Raw genomic sequence first — 23,137 nt, forward strand, 5'->3', positions numbered from 1 at the left:
TGCATGGCCTTTCTGTCAGCTGCCGTGCTTCCAGCGTACCGCACTGTAATGCAGTATGGCAGGATGCTCTCCACAGTGGCTCTATAGAAGGTTACCATAAGCTTAGTGTCCAAGTTGTTCCTCCCGAGTACTCTCAGGAAATGGAGTCATTTCTGGGCCTTCTTCACCACTACCGTGGTGTTGGTAGACCAGGGGAGCTTGACCGTGACATGGATCCTCAGGAATTTGAGGGACTGGACCCTGTCTACGCATACTCCATTTATGAGTGGGGCCAGATCTGTGCTGCGTTTGCGAAACTCCAGGATTATTTCTTTAGTTTCCGTGGTGTTTAGTGTGAGATTGTTCGCCAAACACCACGAAGGCAGTTTGTTGACCTCATCTATGTAAGCAGACTCATCTCATCCCCCCTCAGATGAGTCCAACCACAGTGGTGTCATCGGCAAATTTGATGATGGAGTTAGACTGCTGGGTCGGTGTACAGTCGTATGTGTACAGGGAGTACAGAAGAGGACTCAGTACGCAGCCTTGAGGGGAGCCAGTGCTCAGTGTAATGGAGGAAGAGAGGTGGGGACCAAGTCTAATAGTTTGTGGACGGTTGGGTAAGAAGTTCTTAATCCAGTAGCAGATGGAAGAGAATAGTCCAAGGTAGGAGAGTTTGTCATCCAGAATGTCCGGTATTATAGTGTTGAAGGCTGAGCTATAGTCAATGTAAAGCATCCTCATGTAGTTCCCATGGTGCTCCAGGTGGCTCGGGGCTGTGTGTAGAGCTACGGCGAGGGCGTCCTCATATCCCTGATATGGCGGGCAACCAACTTTTCAAAGCACTTTATGATCACAGGCGTAAGTGCAACAGGCGTATAATCATTCAGGCTGTCAATGGTTGGCTTTTTAGGGTCAGGGAAAACACAATTTTATTCTGTATTTCGGATGGGAACTTCAGGGTTTTAGTCCCAAGGGTCATCAAAATTTAATTTTGGGGGTTTAAATCTAATTTCTCCATTAAAAAATAATAACACACCAAGTGCTAATATAATTTTCACCCAATTATTGAAATATATTTTGATTAATTCTTTACAGTGGTGTAACGAGGAATTTTGCGCCCCGGAGCAAGTTCTAGACGGTGCGCCCCTCAATGTCAGAACTCAATTATAAAGGCAGCCAAATGTGATAAATTTCCTTGAAACTTAGCAAGTTACACACCGATTTATTTTTGTAAATTTTCAAAATATAAAAAAAAATGATTTAGAAATGTATTGTAAAAAATTTAAATTATTTATTTCTGCGGCAAAAAATTTAATATACAGACGCTCCCCTACTTACGAACATACGACTTACGAACAACGGTACATACGAACATGTCTGCAAATTGCGTTTATGTCGAAAAATGTTCGTAAGTTCGATTTTGTTGCGTAAGTTGCGCAAGTGCGTGACGTATCGTAACCTTTTTCATTTTTATCATGAAATATCTCGTGCAGCATTATTTAATATGGTTGGTGAAAAGTGAAATGCTTCTATTGAGGGAGTTGCAAGGAAGAGGCAAGCCATTTCATTTGAAACGAGTGGCAATAATAACGAAGCTTGATGCGCGTGAGAGTGGTGAGCGTTGCACGGTCATACAACTTGAATCGTTCGACCGTCAGTACCATTTATAAACAGAAAGACCGAGAGCAGCAGGACCCAAATATTGAACGTTGCACAAAGTTTGCAAATCAATTTAATGATGCCATACAGTGCTACCGCATCATTTATGATGAAAAAAAGAAGAAAACTGTGCAATCGTCGTTAGATCGCTTCTTTTGGCCAGTTTCTAATACATAAATCTCTCTCTCTCTCTATACAGTACTGTACATATTCTCTCAATTTTCTTAAATGTTTTTTCAGTACAAACCAATGCGTGTTACTTATACAAGCCTTAAACATACAAATTCACTTATATAAACCTTCAATATACTTATATAGGCCTTAAACATAAATTATAATACCAAATATAGCACTGAATCAACTTACAAACTAATTCAACTTATGAACAATCGCTCGGAACCTAACTCGTTCGTAAGTAGGGGAGCGTCTGTATCTATTTACTGCGGCCTAAATTAAAATATATTTATTCTGCAAAACAGATATATTTCTGACACAAAAACTCATTTTCCAGGCCCTGTTGTTAAATTTCAGACGAGCTGCGTCTGGTTTCCCAAGCAGGGAATCGGGGAGAAAGAAGCCATAAAAATGCGGTGATAACACAAACACAGGATGACACTGCCAGCGAAATGACTACAAGCAGGAGGCAGGACACTCCCTTATCTTCTCGCAGGAAGGCACGGTTGCGGTCCGAGTCTCCCATGCCCAGGGACGATGGACATGAGATGATGGACCGCTGACAGGACGGGGGAGGATGAGCCTTTCCTTTGTCCTCAAGTTGTATAATGGCATTTGCAGGAGAGAGAGACTTCGGCAATCTATCAAATCTTTGCGAGGACGAGGATCGGATAGAATTTGCTCCAGCGCGCTGTTTTGTGACTTCTCTGTCTTAGACAATAAATTGTTTAGATTAGAACACGTGCTGTGTTTGGAGTCCTTTTTGGAAACGAATATGCATGGAACTGCAGGAATTGCAGGGTCAATAGTTGATTTATAAAAACAAAGTTCCTTTACTGGTCAGTCCCCTCTGTGGCTAGAACTACTGTAATGTACGTCATATGGCTAGGATGTAGCGAGCCACTTTTGTGGGTCTTGTTCTTTTCTCGTTCTGATTGTTCGAATGGGAAAAGGTGATTTGAGAAGAGAAAATCATGCAGATGGCTTCTATGTTAAAATACAATGATCCTATGCAGATGTAAATAAATGATAAAAAATCTTGGTGTTTCTTCTTTTTGTGTGGAAATGGTTCACAGTTTATCTACCTTTGAAGTGGCTGACTTGATCAAGTTGAGTCTTTGGTCTGCTTTGCAGAGCTCATAATGGCTTGCAGAAGAATTTGTAAAGATTTCAACCCCATCAAGACTCATCTGACTGTGAGGGCTAAATGAAAGAGTGATTATTCAAAACCTATTGGTGTTTCAAAGCCACACATGATATGTAGAAAAATATGTGGTATCTACTTTACCTAGAAGGGCACCATAACTCTTCACACATCTCTGTACCAATACAAGTATCCTTGGTGGAAAGCACACAGTCTCCAAATGGGACTATTTCCTGATGAGCAAAGTTATACATTTTGGCAGTATATTAAAAATACAAAACCCGTAGTGGTAGCTTCATATCTACTTACCTGCCCTGAGACCTGCTGGATCATTCTTGGCAGGAAGTACTCCTCTACTGCCCTATTAGATACAGAATAAAACACAATGTCATCTGAGTTTTTCAATGACAAATGAGGTCACCCATTTTTTTTAACTCTCACATGGCCCTTATTTAAGTCATTAGCTTCCGTTGTTGGCATTTGAGTCATTTGTACTTATTTCGTTAATTAATGCTTGATACTTATTTATATTTATATTATTTTTTTAAAAGGCCATGTTTACATTATATTTAATTTTAATGTACCTTCTAGAGCACATGTGTCAAAGTGGCGGCCCGGGGGCCAAATCTGGCCCGCCGCATCATGGGAAAGTAAATCATGAGTGCCGACTTTCTGTTTTAGGATCAAATTAAAATGAAGAGTATAGATGTATATTAAATTTCCTGATTTTCCCCCTTTTAAATCAATAATTGTAATTTTTTGATCAATTTTTTCTGTGTTTTTAGTTCAAAAATCATTTTGTAAAATCTAAAAATATATAAAAAAGCTAAAATAAACATTGTTTTAGATCTATAAAAAACTGAATATTCAGGGCTTTTAATCCATTTGTAAAAAAATATATCTAGATATTATATCTAAAATGGTCCGGCCCACGTGAAATCAAGTTGACGTTAAAGCGGCCTGCGAACCAACCCGAGTCTGACACCCTTGTTCTTGAGTATCTCAGACAACTGAGTACACCCCTCTCATTTATATCTTTTCGAAATAACACTTTGATACAATGTAATGTACTGTAGAGCTTTGATAATAACAGAAATTCATTGTAACTTCAAGAGAAAGTCCTTAAAACATAGCATAGATAATAACAGAAATTCATTGTACAGTATTTTCATGACTATTCGGCGCATCATATTTTTAGCCGCAGTGTCAATAATGAGTGCTATTTCTGTATTTTACACACACAAAGGACGCACCGTTCTTTTAGACGGAGCCAATGAGTGCCTCGAGATACGAAAAAGATCCAAGTTATGAAATCCCCCAAAAAGCTAACACATTTCCTTATCCGTTATTTTATTTTGAGCTTTATAACCTCACTACACTGTTGGGCTCTCATTGGCTGTCTCACAACAACCACTATCCATGTTTCAAGAATCTCTTGTGTACTTTTGACCGCCGTCCGTCGTCAGAGTTCTGTTTTTTTGTGCTGAGTTTTTGAGTGTGGAAGAAGCACCTACTTCTGTTTTTATCATGACTCCCAAGAAAAGAAGTGGTCGGCGTGGAGGACAATGATGAGTTGGTCGAGGGGCATAAAAACACACTCTAGAGCAGGGATGGCCAACTCTGTTCCTCGAGAGCCCCTATTCGGTCTGTTTTCTATATCTCCCTCCTCTATTACACCTGAATCAAATGATCAAGTCATCAGCAAGTTGTACAGAAGCTTGATACGGATCCCGGTTATTTGATTCAGGTGTGTTGGAGGGAGATATGGAAAACACAGTGGATAGGGGCTCTCGAGGGCCGGAGTTGACTACCCCTGCTCTAGAGTTAAAGAAATACTTGACAAAATGGGGGAATAAAACATGAAGGCAGACGAGGAGGAAGCAGCAAGCATTACAACAGCAAAAATAAAAAAAATGCTGGAGAAATTTCATGAACTTTCTGTCTTCGTAGAATAAAAACATCCAGAAAAAGTGCTCACGAGTCGTGGGATCGCCCACTTTGACGTTTGTATGTTGCATTATAAAAACACTAAAAGTTGTCAAAGAGGGTCATCTTTGGATAGTTTTTTTTTTTAATGTCCGTCAACCAGCATGGCAGAAGAGCAAAACTTTCCAAACAGGAAAGATCCAGTAGCAACTAATAAAATAGTTAAAAAATTAAATTCCAAAGAAATTGGATTGGATTGGATAACTTTATTCATCCCGTATTCGGGAAATTTCGTTGTCACAGTAGCAAGAGGGTGAGAATGCAGAAATAGGAAAGGCATTTTAGACATAAATAGATAGGTAAAAAGTAAGTTAATAAATAAATACATGAATAAATATAAATAAATGAGCGTGTTGCTGAAATATATAAACATATACACATACGTGTACATACATATATATATATATATAAATAAATGAGCGTGTTGCTGATATATACATATACACATACGTGTACATATATACATATACATATACACATACGTGTACATATATACATATACATATACACATACGTGTACATATATACATATACATATACACATACGTGTACATATATACATATACATATACACATACGTGTACATATATACATATACATATACATATACATATACATATACATATACACATATATATATATATATATATATATATATATATATATATACACATATATATATATATATACACATATATATATATATATATATATATATATATATATATATATATATATATATATATATATATATATATACTTACATACACACATATAAGCACATATATACATACAAACACATAGATGCATGCATACCTTAGGTCTTAACACAGCCATTTTTTGTTTAAGAGCCTGACAGCTGATGGGAGGAAGGATCTGCGGAAGCGCTCCTTCCTGCAATGAGGGTGCCGGAGTCTATTGCTAAAAGAGCTTCGGAGGGACTCCACAGACTCATGCAGGGGGTGGGAGGTGCTGTCCATGATGGACATCATCCTGGTCAGCATCCTCCGCTCTCCCACTTCCTCCACAGAGTCCAAAGGACAGCCCAGAACAGAGCTGTCCTTCCTGACCAGCTCAGCCTGTTTCTGTCCCTCTCCGTGCTCCCGCATCCCCAACAGAGCACTGCATAAAACACTGTAGATGCCACCTCAGTGTCGTAAAAAGTCCTCAGCAGTGTCCTGCACACTCCAAAGGATCATAGACTCCTCAGTAGGTAGAGACGGCTCTGGCCCCTTTTATACAGGGCATCTATGTTTGTGGACCAGTCTAGTTTGTTGTTGAGGTGAACACCCAGGTACTTAAAATTCGCCACGATTTCAATGTCTGTACCTTGGATGTTCACCTGAGTGGCCTGTTGAGGATTCCTCCAAAAATCGATGACCATTTCCTTTGTCTTACTGGTGTTGATGTAGAGGTGGTTTTGCCTACACCAGTCAACAAAGGCTGTGATGACTCCCCTGTACTCTAGGTCGTTGCCATCCGTCACTCGTCCAACAAAAGTGGTGTCGTCAGAGAACTTCTGGAGGTGGCAGGTGTCTGTATTGTTTGAAGTCTGATGTGTAGAGGGAGAAGAGGAGTGGGGAGAGCACTGTGCTTTGTGGGGCCCCCGTGCTGAGAGCTACCACATCAGACGTACAGTCCTGGAGTCTCACATAGTGTGGTCTGTCAGTGAGGAATAAAATGTTAATGTTTGTTGTTGATAAATGTTGTTAATGTTGTTGCGTGAATTCTTAATGTTGTGTTTATAAGACTGCGTGCGTGTGTGTGCTTGCTTTTCACCTCGTGTCCCGGACCCTCCGGGCTTCCCTTGCTCCGCAGCGCCCAGAAGGACACAAGAGCCGAAAAGCAAACACACATCTACCCAAAACAAGACATGGCAGTGGTGTTATGCTAGCTCTCTGTTGCAGACCTTTAGCTTCCTCTTGTTCTTCTGGCTTTCAACATGGCTAGATTTTGTATGCTTGTTATTCATTTTAAAACATTAATAAATGATTTTACAATTTTCTCATAAAAACTGGGACACTGACCGATTTTAAAGGGTTTAGTTGGTAGTAGTGTAAAGACCGTGGAACAAATAAAGTACTGCTCTACGAAAAAGTTCTCGAACCAATTAATTTCGTAAGTAGAGGTACGACGGAATTTATTAAATATTACAGCTATAAGCATGTCAAAAGACTGTAATGTATTAATATCTAAATATAATGTATATACAGTGGGGCAAATAAGTATTTAGTCAACCACCAATTGTGCAAGTTATCCTACTTGAAAAGATGAGGCCTGAAATTGTCAACATGGGTAAACCTTAACCAAAAAAAAGAAAATAACATTGTTTGATTTTCAAAGAATTTATTTGCAAATCATGGTGGAAAATAAGTATTTGGTCAATACCAAAAGTTCATCTTACTTCAATAATTTGTTATGTAACCTTCGTTGGCAATAATGGAGGACAAACGTTTTCTGTAACTCTTCACAAGCTTTCCACACAATGTTGCTGGTATTTTGGCCCATTCCTCCATGCAGATCTGCTCTAGAGCAGAGATGTTTTGGGGCTGCCGTTGGGCAATGCGGACTTTCAACTCCTTCCACAGATTTTCTATGGGATTGAGATCTGGAGACTGGCTAGGCCACTCCAGGACCTTGAAATGCTTCTTACGAAGCCACTCCTTTGTTGCCTTGGCTGTGTGTTTAGGATCATTGTCAAGCTGTAAGACCCAGCCACATCTCATCTTCAATGTCTTTGCTGATGGAAGTCAAACGGTCGGGGCCATACTAAATTTTGAATTTAGTGCAAAAACAATGCGCACACCGACTGATTGTGAGCAGCGACCATTTTAGAGACAATCAGTGGATTGTCACAGTATAACTTGCCTTGCCCTTGCTTACCGCTGTTTGCCCGACAATCTTCTGAGACCCTGTACAAGTTTGAGGTTTGTATTTTGTGATAATTTTAATTGTACTCGCCGACTCGGTCGTGCCGTTTTGTTATACTTTTTGCCTCCCAGTTTTATTTGCCGACTTGGCCATGCTTTAGCTGTCTCATTTGGTAATCACATGTTTTACGTGCTCCATTTGTTAATAAAGACTAGTTTTGTAAATCTTGATTCCCTTTTCTGAGTTGTTTGTGGATCCATTTTCAACGGCTTGCCGTATACAACATTTATTGACTGAATATGGTATCCCTGGGCGTTATCTTGGACACTGGCATGTCCAAGAGTTGATCAGTCAATTGTACTAATTAACTGTCTTGTTTTTCTGATCTCGAGGAAGTTCCTTTTCCTTCATGCAATACCACATTCCCCAGGTGAGCATGTCGAACTTTAAACTAATTGGAATTGTGAACTATAAGAATACCAACCGAAACTTTGTCCAAGGTGCGAACCACCGCATCTCTCTGTACATGCCATGGTTTGCCATCAATTTCTTTGGTCGAATCAGTAGTATTTGTCTAGGAGAACAAAGAATAAATAACAATCCATGTACTGGTTTAATATAAAGAGTATTACAACTGTAGATGTAACTTAAATTTAGATTAGAATCGCTCTTTTAACACACATGCGCAAACATTGTTAGGAGTGAATGTTGGTGTGTGTGTGTGTGTGTGGGTGGGTGTGTGTGGGTGTGACAAATAAAATGTGACATGATTATGTACAGTACTGTATGGCAGATGGTAGTGGCTAACATGGGTTTGTGCGGAGGAGGGAGAGGGATAGGGCAGGAAAGAGACTTGACAGAAACACATTCCATACGCCACAATTTTGTGAGAGTACATAACATAAACTTTAAATTTAACTTAAATGAACATAGCTTACTATACACACTTAAATACTCTCTCTCTCCCCCTCTTCCTCTCCCTTGCCCCCTCCCTCCCGGAGTATGAACACGACCATCCGACCAACAGCCCCCTTTCCAGGTACAGTAATCCCTCGAATATCGCGGTTAATGTAGACCAGACATGGCTGCGATAATCAAAAAAATCACGTAAGGTCACCAATATTAGAAGAAGAAAAAAAATCAGCGCTGAGTCATGGTAGCAAGAGTGGCTTCCACTTACAAGTTTCAGCATGGATTTTCACATTTTTATTAACTTAAAAAAATAAATAAAATAAGATTTTCTTTTTACTTCAGTGCTGAGTTCTAGTAGCAAGAGTGGCTTCCGCTTACAAGTTTTAGCGTGGATTTTCACATTTTTATGAACTTAAAAAAAATCAATATTTAATAGCAGAAAAAAAATCGCAAAGCAGTGAATTTGCGATAAGTGAAGTCGCGATAATCGAGGGATTACTTTCTAATCTTCGGAACCATGGATGCAACTCAGGGCGGCAGTGAGTTTCTGATTTGTGTGCCTTCAACCCTTGTTTGTCAAGTATAATAGCAGACACATCACGTAGGTATTAAGGTTTATATTTTGACGATCGACTGCAAGACCTTCGATCAGCCTTAACTATTGTGATATGCTGACATGGTAAAATCTAAGGTCACTATCTATAGATGTCCATCTCTCTCTCTCTCCACCCATCTCTCGCTACACCGCACACACACACACACACCTATCACCCAGGTACTTACAATTCTCTACGATTTCAATGTCTGTACCCTGGATGTTCACCTGAGTGGTCTGTTCCTCCGAATCACAATTTCCTTTGTCTTACTGGTATTCATGTAGAGGTGGTTTCGCCTACAGAAGTCAACAAAGGCTGTGATGACTCCCTTGTAACCCAGGTCGCTAACGTCCATCACTCGTCCAACAATAGCGGTGTCGTCAGAGAACTTCTGGAGGTGGCAGGTGTCTGTATTGTGTTTGAAGTCCGGTGTAGAGGGTGAAGAGGAATTGGGAGAGCACCGTGCCTTGTGGGGCCTCTGTGCTGCAAACTGCAATTCTCACGCATTGTGGTCTGTCAGTGAGGAAGTTGATAATCCATGTAGCCACATGGTGCTTTACTCTTCCAGTTTCCCTATCAGTCGTACTGGCAGAATGGTGTTGAACACACTGGAGAGGTCAAAAAACATTATTCTCATCATCTTCCCGTGTTCTCCAGGTGTGAAAGAGACCTGTGCATCAGGTAGGTGGTAGCATCTTCCACACCAATGCCTGGAAGATAGGCAAACTGCAGAGGGTCCAGCTCTGCATTCACCATGGGGCTGAGGTGATTTAGGATGATTCTCTTCATTATCTTGATCAGGTGAGAGGTTAATGCTACCGACCTGAAGTGGTTAGGCTCCCTGGGGTTCACAGTCTTTGGAACTGGGAACACATAGGAAGTTTTCCACAAAATGGGGACCTTCTCCGGACTGAGGCTGAGGTTGAAAATATGCAGAATCACTTTGCCAAGCTGATCCACACAGTCCCTCAGTAGTCTGGAGCTGAGGCCGGTAGCCTTCCTTGCCTTGATCTTCTTAAGCTGTTTTATCACCTGATCGACAGTAATGCAGAGACCGGTGGGGGAGGGGGGTGACGTGTGACCGGTAGAAGAGGGGGAGGAAGAGGAAGAGGAGGAGGGGGAGTGGGGGCAGAACTGAGTCTATTAAAAGAACTGATTTAGTACATTGTCCCACTCCGTCTCCGGACTTCGGGTCTCTCTCGCTGTTGCCGCCATGGCCCGAAATGGTCCTCAAGCCACTCCAGACCTCCTTGGCGCTGCCTCTCTGAAGTTGGTTTTCCAGCTTCCTCTTGTAGATGGCCTTTCGCTTCCTTATCTCTCTCCTCAGCAACTTCTGGACTATTTTCAGACTCTCTTTCTCCCCAGACCCAATAGCACTCTTTTTGTTCAGGAGGGCCTTTAGTTCCCGGGTGACCCACGGCGAATTGTTGGAGAAACAACAGACCTTCTTGGAGGCTACAGTGTTCTCAACACAGTTTATTTAACCTGTGATGCAGTGGGTCAAGCTGCCAATGTCTTTCCCATGTGAGTTGCACAGCACCTCCCAGTCAGTGGCCTCAAAACAGTCCCTCAGTACCATGCTGGTCTCCTCAGTCCATCTTTGTATGATCCTTGTGGTTTAATTTTTTTCCTCACCATAGGGATGTAGGTGGAGATCAGACAGACCAGGTTATGGTCTGAGCGGCCCAGTGGGGGGAGGGGGACTGAGCTGTATGCCTCCTTTGTTTTGGCATACAGCAGGTCCAGAGTTAAGTGTTCCTTGGTATGACACTTCACATACTGAGTGAAGGTGAGGAGAAAGCCATGGAAACATGGCTTGCAATATCATTTAACCACATGCCATTTCTGTTTTCCTCGATGGATAACAAACCCCTCTTATTTATTTCATTCACACCAATAATTTTAAATAAAGAACTGTTAAAAGTTGTTGTTGTTCTGAGGCTCCAATGGGAAGCCAGTGAAATGTCAAGCAGGGCACAGGACAATTTCAAATTAAAAAATAACAGATGTAGGAAACGGAAAAAAATAAAGGATTTTGTAACTTGGATATTCGTCATTTACTTATGTTGTGTTTAGTAACCTTAAAATGTCATATTTAGAGGCTTTCGTAAGTAGAGGTACCACTGTGCTTTTATATTTTTAATGTATTTATGGGGTAGTTAAATCTCCAAATCCAAGCTACAAAACCACCTCTGGATCGAATCGAACCGAAGTCAGGCAAGTGAACCTCTAAACCATAATTATATTTATTGAATCTTATGGGACTTGGATTACATCACATAAATTGTATTTAAAGAACTAGTATTGGAATACATTTAGTGACGCTATCAATGCTGCTTAATAATGAGTTGAAATAACATTAAATTTTTGTGTAGATTTCCTTGTTGCCTATGTGATGCTTTCCTGAAACAGTTTTTGAGTTTTACTTAATCTGCACTCACTTATTATACAATAATGTATGTGTCAATTAGTCCAATGAAATTATTACATTTTAAAAGTTACCTGTTGAGAAATATCACCCGGCAGTTGTAGCGCACATTGTGATGCATGATGGGCCTGAGGGAACATCAAATATTCAAATCAATATAACACAAACAAGACTAGAATTTGAACACAAAAGATATGTCCTCTTTCCTGTAAATTGTGAGTTTTATATTGCCTCTAAATGTGTCCCAACCAGTCTACAGATAAAGCTGGTCAAGAGGAGCGCGTTGTCCACATGTTCCCCCAAAAGCCTCCCCTGACCATTGATCAGCCTTCAAGTGGAGCGGCTTCTGGACATCCACCACCAGGGCAGCGGCCTACGGGATCTCGTTGAGTGGGAGGGGCCCCAATCGACCGGTGTGCAAGTCGTCTTGTGTTTGCACTAAATTCTAAATGTTGCATGACCGACCGATTGACTGGTTTCATTTCTTGCCGACACGCTACTTATTGGGATCAACCCAGCGGACGTTCAGCCTAAAAATAGCCTCCTCACGTATTCCAAGTATTACGGTAAATCCATTCCAAACACCCAGACGAGTGGCGAGGCAGTTGACTTCCGTGTGCTTGTAGCGCTTTTAACCTGCAAAAACACTCAATACTAAAACAAATAACACAGACCTATATAGAGGAAAGGCCTGACGTGAATGACAACAGTATGCGGGTGTTAACGCTTGGGAAATAAAAATAGGATTATGTGCTCTGCAAGAAAATGGCATAGTAGTATTTCTGCATTTGTGACTGTGGGATGCCGCTGGTTCAGCCGTGGAGATGAAGTGCTTGGTCAATAACACGTGTGTTTTGGTTTTCATTACATATTCCTCATGTGACCGGCAGTTTTAAAATGGCTCTTTGGATCGGTAATTCCACTAGCGTCAACTTTCACATCCTTCTTACACAGAACGCAGAACGAGAAATGAGGACCTTTTGTTGACGATTTAATTCATCCGGCATATTCACCTTGGAGATACTCCCATTTCTTTTAGTGTCGACCGGATCCTTGATTTCTTGTCTTCTTACTTGGCGGTTCATCCATACTTGCCGTGTTTTCTGCATCCCAGGTGCTAAGCGTTACAATCTTAGATGAGACTTCTTCCTAGGTCCCTCCCTTTGGCTGCCACCTGGCTATTTCTTCACCTGACCCACATTTTTGCTCCCACAGACATGCATTGCTTCTTCAGATTGTGCCTGGCCGGGCCCCATTTAATGACTTGAATTAATTTGAATGATTCAATTTCTGGGCCATACTACTGAGGAATTTCAGCTTTTCAGCTTTTTTGTGAGAACTCACCTTTTAAAATGGGTAATTGTAAGATATGCTGACTGACTCTTTGCAATTGCTGGTTAGTATTGAATCAGTTTGGTGCGAGTTATGAAAACTGTTGAGTCATGTTGAGACATCAGCTCTACAGATGTCTGGGCGTATCAGCCCACACCCTGTTTCTGTTATCTTCTCTGTACAGCATCATGTTTTTCACATATAAATAGAGGCACAAACTGCTCGTTCGGAGAGAGTTGCAGAGGAACAGACCATGGGTGCATTATGTTCGAGCTCTCCCCATTCTGCAGTCTGGTAATAAACTTAATTTCTGAAATTGGTCTCCCTCTTTCTTAACCTGCTCCTGAAGTTGTTTTACAGAGACCCAACAGCAATTATCTTTTAATTCAACATATAATTTGTCTTTTGTTATTATTAAATACTTACATGCCCACATCACAGATTATGTCCTCAGTGATGGGAGATTCTAAAAGCTTCTTCAGGACTTCAAAACTGTGCAACAATGTATCAGACTCATGAAAGTGGTCTGCACATCCATATCCACTGTAAAGAAACAAAATTATAATAGTCAGTTGATATGGTATATGAAAAGAAATAACCCTAAGTAAAAAAATGATCACATTTTAGTAGATACATTTGTAAATCATCCAAAACAGAAATTACCGTATTTCCGCACTATAAGGCGCACATAAGAGCCTTCAATTTTTGCACCTTTTGTATGGATCAATACTGAGCCGCAAAAGGTCTCGCAACTACGGTAAGCAGCAGCCGACTCCATTTTCCCCGGTAGAAGAATTAGTGCGCGGTGCATGCTGGGATATATAAAACAGTGTTTTCCATTTGTGTGTTTGTGTAAAGACGCTGAAATGGCTCCAATTAAGAGACACACAATGCAGAGTTTAAACTCAAGGCGATCCGTCACGCAGTAGAACACGGGAATAGAGGAGCAGCAAGTTTAACATCAACTAATCAATGGTGCAGCAGTGGAGGAAGCAAGAGCATGAGATGCGCCAAGTAAAAATGACTAAACAGTTTCCACGGGAACAAAGCGATATGGTTACAGTTAGAGGACAAACTTAAACAGTGGATTGTTGAAAAGAGAGCATCAAGTAGAAGGGCCAATACAATCACTATTCGTATGAACGAACATCAAAGACTTCAGAAACTGCACATAATGCAGAAACAAGATCCGGCCAGAGTATATAATAAATATGGACAAGGTTCCACTCACCTTTGACATTCCTGTGAACCGCACTCCGGATAAAACGGGAGCACGTGCTGTGAATGTTCGAACCACAGGGAATGAGAAATCATCCTTCACTGTAGTTCTCGCCTGCCAGGCTAATGGGCAAACTTCCACCCGTGGATATTTTCAAGAGAAAGACTTTGCCAAAAGAAAACTTTCCAGCCGGCGTCATCATCAAAGCTAACTCGAAGGGATGGATGGATGAAGAAAAGATGAGTGAGTGGATGAGAGAAATGTATGTGAAGAGACCGGGTGGCTTTTTTAACACAGCTCCATCCCTATTGATTTACGACTCTGTGCACTCACATATCACCCATGTCAAAAAACAAGTGAAGCACACTAATTCAATGCTCGCCATCATTCCAGGTGGATTGACAAAAGAACTCCAGCCGCGAGATGTTGGCGTCAACAGAGCATTAAAAGCTAGACTGCGAACTGCGTGGGAGCAGTGGATGACAGTAGACGAACACACGTTCACCAAGACGGGGAGTCAGCGCCAGATGACATACGCTACTATCTGCCAGTGTATCGTAAATGCCTGGGCTGATATCAGTCTCAACTGTGGTCCGAACTTTCAGGAAGGCAGGAATTGGCCCTCAACTGCCAGACAACAACAGCGACACGGACTCGATTAATGACGACTTTGATGATGCCGCAATCGCCCAGCTGTTAAATTCGGACACTGAAGAAGAATTCCAGGGATCCGTAGATGAGGAATGAACTGATAAAGTGAGCTTTACGTGTTTCTTTTGTGTTTACAGTTGAACAAGATTTGTCATATTGTGAATATGGAGGTCAACAGCTGAGTGTTATAGTGCCTCATTGTGTACGTGAGAGCATGCGTGAACAACATTGAGTTATTATGCTATTGCTTTAAATATTGTTTGAGTTATTATTGTTATTGCTTTGCACTAAGAGTGTTACTATATTGTTATTGTACTAATTTTAAATGTACCATAACAGCATAAGAATGTTTTTTACGGGTTTACTGAATGGAGGAAAGGTTCCCCTCCACTATTTGAAATAAATGTTGAACTACAGTGGTACCTCGATGTACGAGCACCCCTACATACGAGCATTTCGAGATACGAGTAAAATTTCGTGCAAATAATTCTCTAGATATGAGAACAATTTCCAGATGCGAGAAAGCCAGGTGGCCAAGACATGAGACGCTGTTTATCATTGTAGCGCATCTCTTTCGTGTATAACAGATATCTATGAGCACTGGGCGTTGCATTTTCCCGTGTTTTTTTCCCGTCACTCAGCGCGAATGCCGGAGCGATCGCTAATACAAGGTATATATTACTTCTCATTGGCTGCACATAAGAACATCAGGGGCACTGGCTCCGCAACTTCTGGTGTAATATCTCTGGTCGCAACTCACTCTTTGTAATGTCTCTGGTCGCAACTACCTCTTTGTAATGTACACTGGGCGGAGCGTTTCATTTTTTTCAGTGTTTTTCACCCCCTTTAGCCTGATAGCTCCTGTTGGCAGAGCGATTGCTAATTCAAGACTACTTCTCGTTGGCAAGTGGTCGTGCGTTATCCTATTGTGAGGACATTTGTGTGCATCATTTTCGGAATATTTTGAAGGTAGTATAATTTCTTTGCCGTTATAGAACATGAATCTGAATTTTGTCAGGCAATGAGAATAGTCAAATTCAGATTTTTTTTCCAAATCTGAGCTGGGCCTCTTCAAAATGTAGATATACATTTCATGAGTGTTTGCAGTATCCGGTACACGGTCGATTGGTCGCCGGTCTTTTGGTCGCCGATCTTTTGGTCGCCGATCTTTTGGTCGCCCAGAAGGTTATTGATAATTACCATTCAAATCGTTGCTCAAATTCCCTAAATACAAACTGTGAATTACTATTTAGTCATACTTAATGCCCTAGTAATTACTAGGCTAAAGAAAAGCTCCAAATTTCCCGGAGGTTTATTGTTTTTTTGTTGGATAACATGTTAAGACCCTGACTGACGTATCTTCTTAAAGGGACAACGCATGTACATACAAACTCTTATACACACACGTCGGCTCAGTGAAACTGCTCATGGCCATTGTTGGCTTTTATTGATGCGTAGACCGTGTTGTTTTACCTTGTTTTGTCGCCGGTCTTTTGGTCGCCTGTTGTCGCGGTCCGGGCGACCAAAAGACCACGACCAATCGACCGCACACGGTCGTATCCATACACATCCGACCTACGTACACAACATGAAACAGTTTTTTCTTCTTAATGGTGCATGTGAACCTATCAGATTAAGAAAATGGTGAACATCCTGAAGGGAAGTAACATTTAATATGGAGGACTAATAGTCAAAAAAGTAAACATGAAATGAATTTACTACCAAAAGAGATGGGTCTGTTTTGCCAAGCAAGGAAACTCCTTGGCCACACCGATGCGTGTAGGAGAGCCCATAAAAAGAACGAGATAAGGAAGAGGAACACACAAAAACTGTGGGTGGTGGTGCCTGGGCAAGCGAGGAGGATCCAACCTACCTCAACACCATAGTACCGGATGAGTGTAAGGCTCAGAGTCAAATTGCAGCTGGGTTTGAGAGCATACAGTGGGGCAAATAGGTATTTAGTCAACAACCAATTGTGCAAGTTATCCTGCTTGAAAGGATTAGAGAGGCCTGTAATTGTCAACATGGAAAACCCTCAACTATGAGACAGAATGTGGAGAAAAAAAACTGAAAATCACATTGTTTAATTTTTTAAGAATTTATTTGCAACTCTTGGTGGAAAATAAGTACCGTAATTACTCGAATATAACGCGCACTCGAAAATAACACGCAGGTAATTTTGGGCCAAAAATATCTGGAAAAACGCAGTACTCGAATATAGTGCGCACCTAAAATTTCCCGCTGACGAAAATCAGAAATCTTACCTTTTTTTCTTCGTTTCACGATTGTTTTGTTCAAACAAATTTATTCATTAGAATCCTTCAAATGAAGAGTTCCTCTCTCTCTTTGTCTGTCCTCTTGTTATGATCGCGCCGCGTCGCTGGGTCGTCGCAGCGCGATCGGGGGCATCTGTTACGGTCGCGCCGCGTTGTGCGACGCGACCGTGGATGTAGGTAGACCCAAATACAGGAAGCAGGAGAGGACGAGGCATTCAGCGTGATACGGAGTCCTTTAATGAATCAACCAAGGCGTGGAAACAAACGTGGCCGCATGCGGCGCGCATACGGACAGAGGCAACAGAATAACGACAGCTAGCGACCGCTAGCAACCGCTAACAACAGTCAATGATAGTCAACGATAGTGAACGATCCGGCGACGTGTGATGACGCGTCGCTACTTAAATACAGGAAACGAAAGCAAACAATGGATTGGCTACAGCCGGTATGCGTCAACTTCCTCTTCCTCCCACAACACATCATCCGATTGGCTTTACGAGATGACGTAAAATCCGTGCGTCGGCTGTACGAGATGACGTAAAATCCGTGCGTCAAAGTGAGTTTGACAATGCTTTTTTCGATCGAAAATTTGTAATTTATTTTAGTTATTGATTATAACACTGAACTGAGAGAGGGTGAACTGAGACGAGTACGAGGCTAGAGGGGGGCAGTTGTGGTCTCGGCTTTCCGATTTTCGATCGGGTTTACGAGATGACGTAAAATCCATGCGTCGGCTTTAGGAGATGACGTAAAATCCGTGCGTCAGCTGTACGAGATGACGTAAAATCCGTGCGTCAAAGTGAGTTTGACAATGCTTTTTTCGATCGAAAATTTGTAATTTATTTTAGTTATTGATTATAACACTGAACTGAGAGAGGGTGAACTGAGACGAGTACGAGGCTAGAGGGGCAGTTGTGGTCTCGGCTTTCCGATTTTCGATCGGGTTTACGAGATGACGTAAAATCCATGCGTCGGCTTTAGGAGATGACGTAAAATCCGTGCGTCAGCTGTACGAGATGACGTAAAATCCGTGCGTCAAAGTGAGTTTGACAATGCTTTTTTCGATCGAAAATTTGTAATTTATTTTAGTTCTTGATTATAACACGCACCCCCAACTATTGGAATTAATTATATAGCAAAAATCTGCGTGTTATATTCGAGTAATTACGGTAATTGGTCAATACCAAAAGTTCATCTCAGTACAGACGCTCCCCTACTTACGAACATTCAACTTACGAACAACGGTACATACGAACATGTCTGCAAATTGCGTTTAAGTCGAAAAATGTTCGTAAGTCCAAATTTGTATTTTTTTCCGAGTAGTGCTTCTTTCCGCCGCTAATACGCCTGGCGCTGTGAGGGCTCCGCTCACCCAGCATCTACCTTCTTCGTTGCAATGCGGAAGTGCGTGAACGTATCTCCAGTGGGCAAAGAACCTTTTTCATTTGTATCATTAAATATCTCGTGCATCCATTATTGAATATGGTTGGTAAAAAGCGAAATGCTTCTATTGAGGGAGTTGCAAGGAAGAGGCAAGCCATTTCATTTGAAACGAGTGGCAATAATAACGAAGCTTGATGCGCGTGAGTGTGGTGAGCGTTTCACGGGCATTGAATCGTTCGACCGTCAGTACCATTTATAAACAGAAAGATCGAGCAGCAGGACCCAAATATTGAACGTTGCACAAAGTTTGCAAATCAATTGAATGATGCCATTCAGTGCTTCCGAATCATTTATGATGGAAAAAAAGAAGAAAACTGTTCAATCGTCGTTAGATCGCTTCTTTCGGCCAGTTTCTAATACATAAATCTCTCTCTCTCTATACAGTACTGTACATATTCTCTCCATTTTATTAAAAAAAAATTTCAGTACAAACCAATGTGTGTTACTTATACAAGCCTTAAACATACAAATGCACTTATATAAACCTTCAATATACTTATATAGGCCTTAAACATAAATTATAATACAAAATATAGCACTGAATCAACTTACAAACAAATTCAACTTATGAACAATCACTCGGAACCTAACTCGTTCGTAAGTAGGGGAGCGTCTGTACTTTGTTATTTACCCTTTGTTGGCAATAACGGAGGCCAAACGTTTTCTGTAACTCTTCACAAGCTTTTCACACTGTTGCTGGTATTTTGGCCCATTCCTCCATGCAGATCTCCTCTAGAGCAGTGATGTTTTGGGGCTGTCGTTGGGCAACACGGTCTTTCAACTCCCTCCACAGATTTTCTATGGGGTTGAGATCTGGAGACTGGCTAGGCCACTCCAGGACCTTGAAATGCTTCTTACGAAGCCACTCCTTTGTTGCCTTGGTTGTATGTTTGGGATCATTGTCATCCTAAAAGACCGAGCAACGTCTCATCTCCAATGTCCTTGCTGATGGAAGGAGATTTTCACTCAAAATCTCTCAATAGATGGTCCCAGGCATTCTTTCCTATACACAGATCAGTCACCCTGCTCCCTTTGCAGAAAAAGAGCTCCAAAGCATGATGTTTCCATCCCCATGCTTCACAGTGGGTGTGGTGTTCTTCGGATGCAATGCAGTATTCTTTCTCCTCCAAACACAAGAACCTGTGTTTTTATCAAAAAGTTCTATTTTAGTTCCATCTGACCATGACACATTCTACCAGTCCTCTTCTGGATCATCCAAATGCTCTCTAGCGAACCGCAGACGGGCCTGGATGTGTACTGGCTTCAGCAGGGAGACCCATCTGGCAGTGCAGGATTTGAGTCCCTTGCGGCGCATTGTGTTACTGATAGTAGCCTTTGTTACTGTGATCCCAGCTCTCTGTAGGTCATTCAATAGGCCCCCGCGTGTGGTTCTGGTATTTTTGCTCACCGTTCTTGTTATCATTTTGACGCCATCGGGTGAGATCTTGCATGGAACCCCAGATCAAGGGAGATTATCAGTGGTCTTGTATGTCTTCCATTTTCTAATAATTGCTCCCGCAGTTTTTTTCTTTACACCAAGTGTTTTACCTATTGCAGATTCAGTCTTGCCAGCCTGGTGCAAGTCACACTACAACACAATACAACACACGACAACAGCTACACAAAAATAATTAGAATGAAAAAAATTGCCAAAGCGTGTATCAGGCCCTGCCGTGTTACTGTATCAGAAGTTACAACAGAAAAAAAATCCCACCATATTTCCAGCTCTGGGCCCAGTCTGTATTTGGCTCCATTTTCTTTAGCAATCTCAATACCTGTCGGGAAGATATAGAAAGAACAAAAATTTAAATGTAATGATAATTATGCACCTGAAAAAAAATTGTAAAATGAAAACATGATTAACCATTTCGTGTATGAATTATGATATTATTTTTAGATGGACAGTTATCCCTCAAATATCACGGATAATATAGAACGGACATGGCCAACGTTAGTCGAACCCCCCAAGCCTTTCTACGAGGACATTTGAGGATGTGAACTCTGGAGAAGTGTTTGAGGAACAAGATTGTGACACATTTGCTGATGCTGAGGACTGTGACTATCTGGAGGAAACCTGAGAGCACACACCCATTTTCTGAAGAATCAAATTAGAAATCAGCAAAAGCACACACACTTTTAATGTTGTACACATTACTTCTGATGCAATAAATGGGCAATGCAGCATAAAGTGGATGGGAAAGGAAAAAGCAGAAAGAACGCAGCTGTTTCCCCCTGACCAGAAAAAGAGTGCCTCGTGTGTCATTCCTACATGTTTACAAATGTTTAATTGGTGAACCTGACATTTAATGGTCCTTCGAGCCTAAGTCAAGACCTAAGAATCTTCAGACGCCGAGTCAAAATCCAGGCGGCCCGTGGTCACGGAATCAAACTCGAGGTCACCCTCCAGGACAGCTGGCTCCAGCTTGTTGACGTAACACCTCACCGGGTCCTCGGCTCCAAGGACTGTTTGCTGGGAGATCCACCTCGACCCTTTACCCAGATGCAAGTTCACAATGAAGATCTGCGAATGACGCTTAAATTGTTGTTGATACAGCGGATGGCTATCAATCAACCTCCGGGATTACTCACATATGTTTCTCAAATTATGACGCTCGGTTCGCTTGATATGGAGTGTTTTTGAGTTCTGACCATAATTGTTATTAATGAATACCTGATATGCGATTATTGTTGCAATTGTTTTTGACCTCGATGGTGTTATTCGGTTAGCTTATGCAATTGTTTGAATCAGATTACCTTAGATCAGGGGTCCCCAAACTTTTTCCTGTGAGGGCCACATAACCTTTCCCTTCTCTGATGGGGGGCCGGTGTCAGTTTATAACAGAAAAAGTGTGACGATCGTAGGGGAGCTTAAAAAATTTATTGTTTTCCAGAAAGCCACACAACCAAATAACCCTTTCCAGGTTCTTTACAGAAAAAAAGTCAGGAAACAAATAATAACACTATTAATGAAATAAATAACTAAATAACCCTCTCTGAGTTCTTCACAGAAAAAACAGGAAATAAATAACACTATTTATGAAATAAATAATAACTAAATAACTCTCTCTGGGTTCTTCATAGGAAAAAAAAGCCATGGAACATTAACTTTCTGTTGTGCCATGCACAATCTTAACAGATAAAAGTTCAGCTCAGTTGTCAGAGCAGAATCTCTCTCACGTCAACACTTTGCAGCACAGTGCTTGCTGGTGAATTAGGCAGTGGACTCGTAGCGGGGCGGTGAGACCCCTTTTTTCCAACTCCCGGTTCATGCGTCCCATTAGACCGCGAGTTTCGCCCACCATGCTAGGAGCCCCGTCAGTCGTGATGCTAGCTAGCTTTGACCAGTCCAGGTCCAACTTCTCTATGGTTTGGCACATTTTGTGAAAAATATCCTCTCCCGTTGTAGTCCCTTTGAGACTTTGGAGGGCTGCCAGATCCTCGCATATTTCAAAGTTTGCGCTAACTCCATGAATAAAAATGAAAAGTTGCGCTGTGTCTTGCACGTCCGTGCTTTGATCCAGTGCTAATGAAAAAAAGTCAAATTCTTTCGTCTTCTGCTGCAGCTGGGCATATACATTACTCCCGATTTCTTCAACGCGTCTGGTGATTGTACTCGCCGACAGACTTACGGCATTAAATGCATCTTTCTTCTCGGGACACACCTCCTCCGCAACAGCATCCATACATTTCTTAACAAACTCCGTCAGTGAAGGGCTTACCGCTGCTTGCTATCAGTTTAGCAACTCGAAAGGTGGCCCGAACGGATGCCTGGTTCAGCTGAGCTTGGCGTACAAATATATTCTGCTGAGATAGTAGTTCACTTTTTCGCTTTGAGTTTGTCTGCTCGTATTTGGCCTTGCAAGCTATCGTACTTGTCTTTGTGACGGGATTCATAGTGTCGGCGAAGATTGTATTCTTTGAATACCGCCACCGTCTCTTGACAGATGAGACAAACAGCCTTTTCTTTGCATTGAACAAAAAATAATTGTTTGTCCACTCTAGGTTAAATACCCTGCATTCTGAATAAATTTTTCTCCTACCTAACTTTTTCGCCATTATTCCGTTCTCTCTTTGACAGGGCGGGGCCTAGGATTTTTTGGGGGGAAAAAAAATTCCGATTTTTTTTTTCCAAATATGAAATAAATCTGATAGCATCTCTGGTATTGTTCAGAGGGCCGAGCCAAATGTGCTGACGTGCCGTATCCGGCCCGCGGGCCGTAGTTTGGTGAACCCTGCCTTAGATGTTTTGAATTATGCGCGACTAAATGGACAGAGGAGGATGTCGCTTTTCAGAATCCTCTTGAACGAAGGCGAGTTGGGAGTGATTTTCCTTGCAAGTTGTAGCCAGTGTATGTTAAAGATGTCTACCTGTTTGATTAAAGTGTATTAAGAATAAACCTATCAGCAAACATGAAAGGAGTTGTTTTTTGGTGCTGCGGGAAGAAGGGTCATATTTCATGTAAC

The 23,137-nt window shown here is 41.5% G+C and overlaps 1 protein-coding gene across 5 annotated transcripts in view; it reads right to left on the reverse strand.

Annotated features, from left to right (window-relative positions):
• The window catches only part of nadsyn1 (NAD synthetase 1), a 129,743-nt gene that overhangs the window by 85,480 nt on the left and 21,126 nt on the right, over nucleotides 1-23,137 (reverse strand). For 2 of the 5 annotated variants that reach the window (XM_077619492.1, XM_077619477.1), the window contains exons 2-8: nucleotides 20,388-20,448; nucleotides 13,511-13,627; nucleotides 11,827-11,880; nucleotides 8,301-8,390; nucleotides 3,269-3,320; nucleotides 3,104-3,192; nucleotides 2,901-3,018 (exon numbers count right to left, since the gene is read on the reverse strand). In XM_077619492.1, the coding sequence (XP_077475618.1) occupies nucleotides 2,901-3,018; nucleotides 3,104-3,192; nucleotides 3,269-3,320; nucleotides 8,301-8,390; nucleotides 11,827-11,880; nucleotides 13,511-13,627; nucleotides 20,388-20,448 (581 nt within the window). Of the gene's footprint in view, nucleotides 1-2,900; nucleotides 3,019-3,103; nucleotides 3,193-3,268; nucleotides 3,321-8,300; nucleotides 8,391-11,826; nucleotides 11,881-13,510; nucleotides 13,628-19,304; nucleotides 20,291-20,387; nucleotides 20,449-23,137 lie in introns of those variants that run through there. The other 3 variants (XM_077619502.1, XM_077619508.1, XM_077619485.1) reach the window with 3 other exon arrangements.

This window comes from Stigmatopora argus, chromosome 2, assembly GCF_051989625.1.
Source record: "Stigmatopora argus isolate UIUO_Sarg chromosome 2, RoL_Sarg_1.0, whole genome shotgun sequence".
NCBI classification, from domain to species: Eukaryota; Metazoa; Chordata; class Actinopteri; order Syngnathiformes; family Syngnathidae; genus Stigmatopora; species Stigmatopora argus.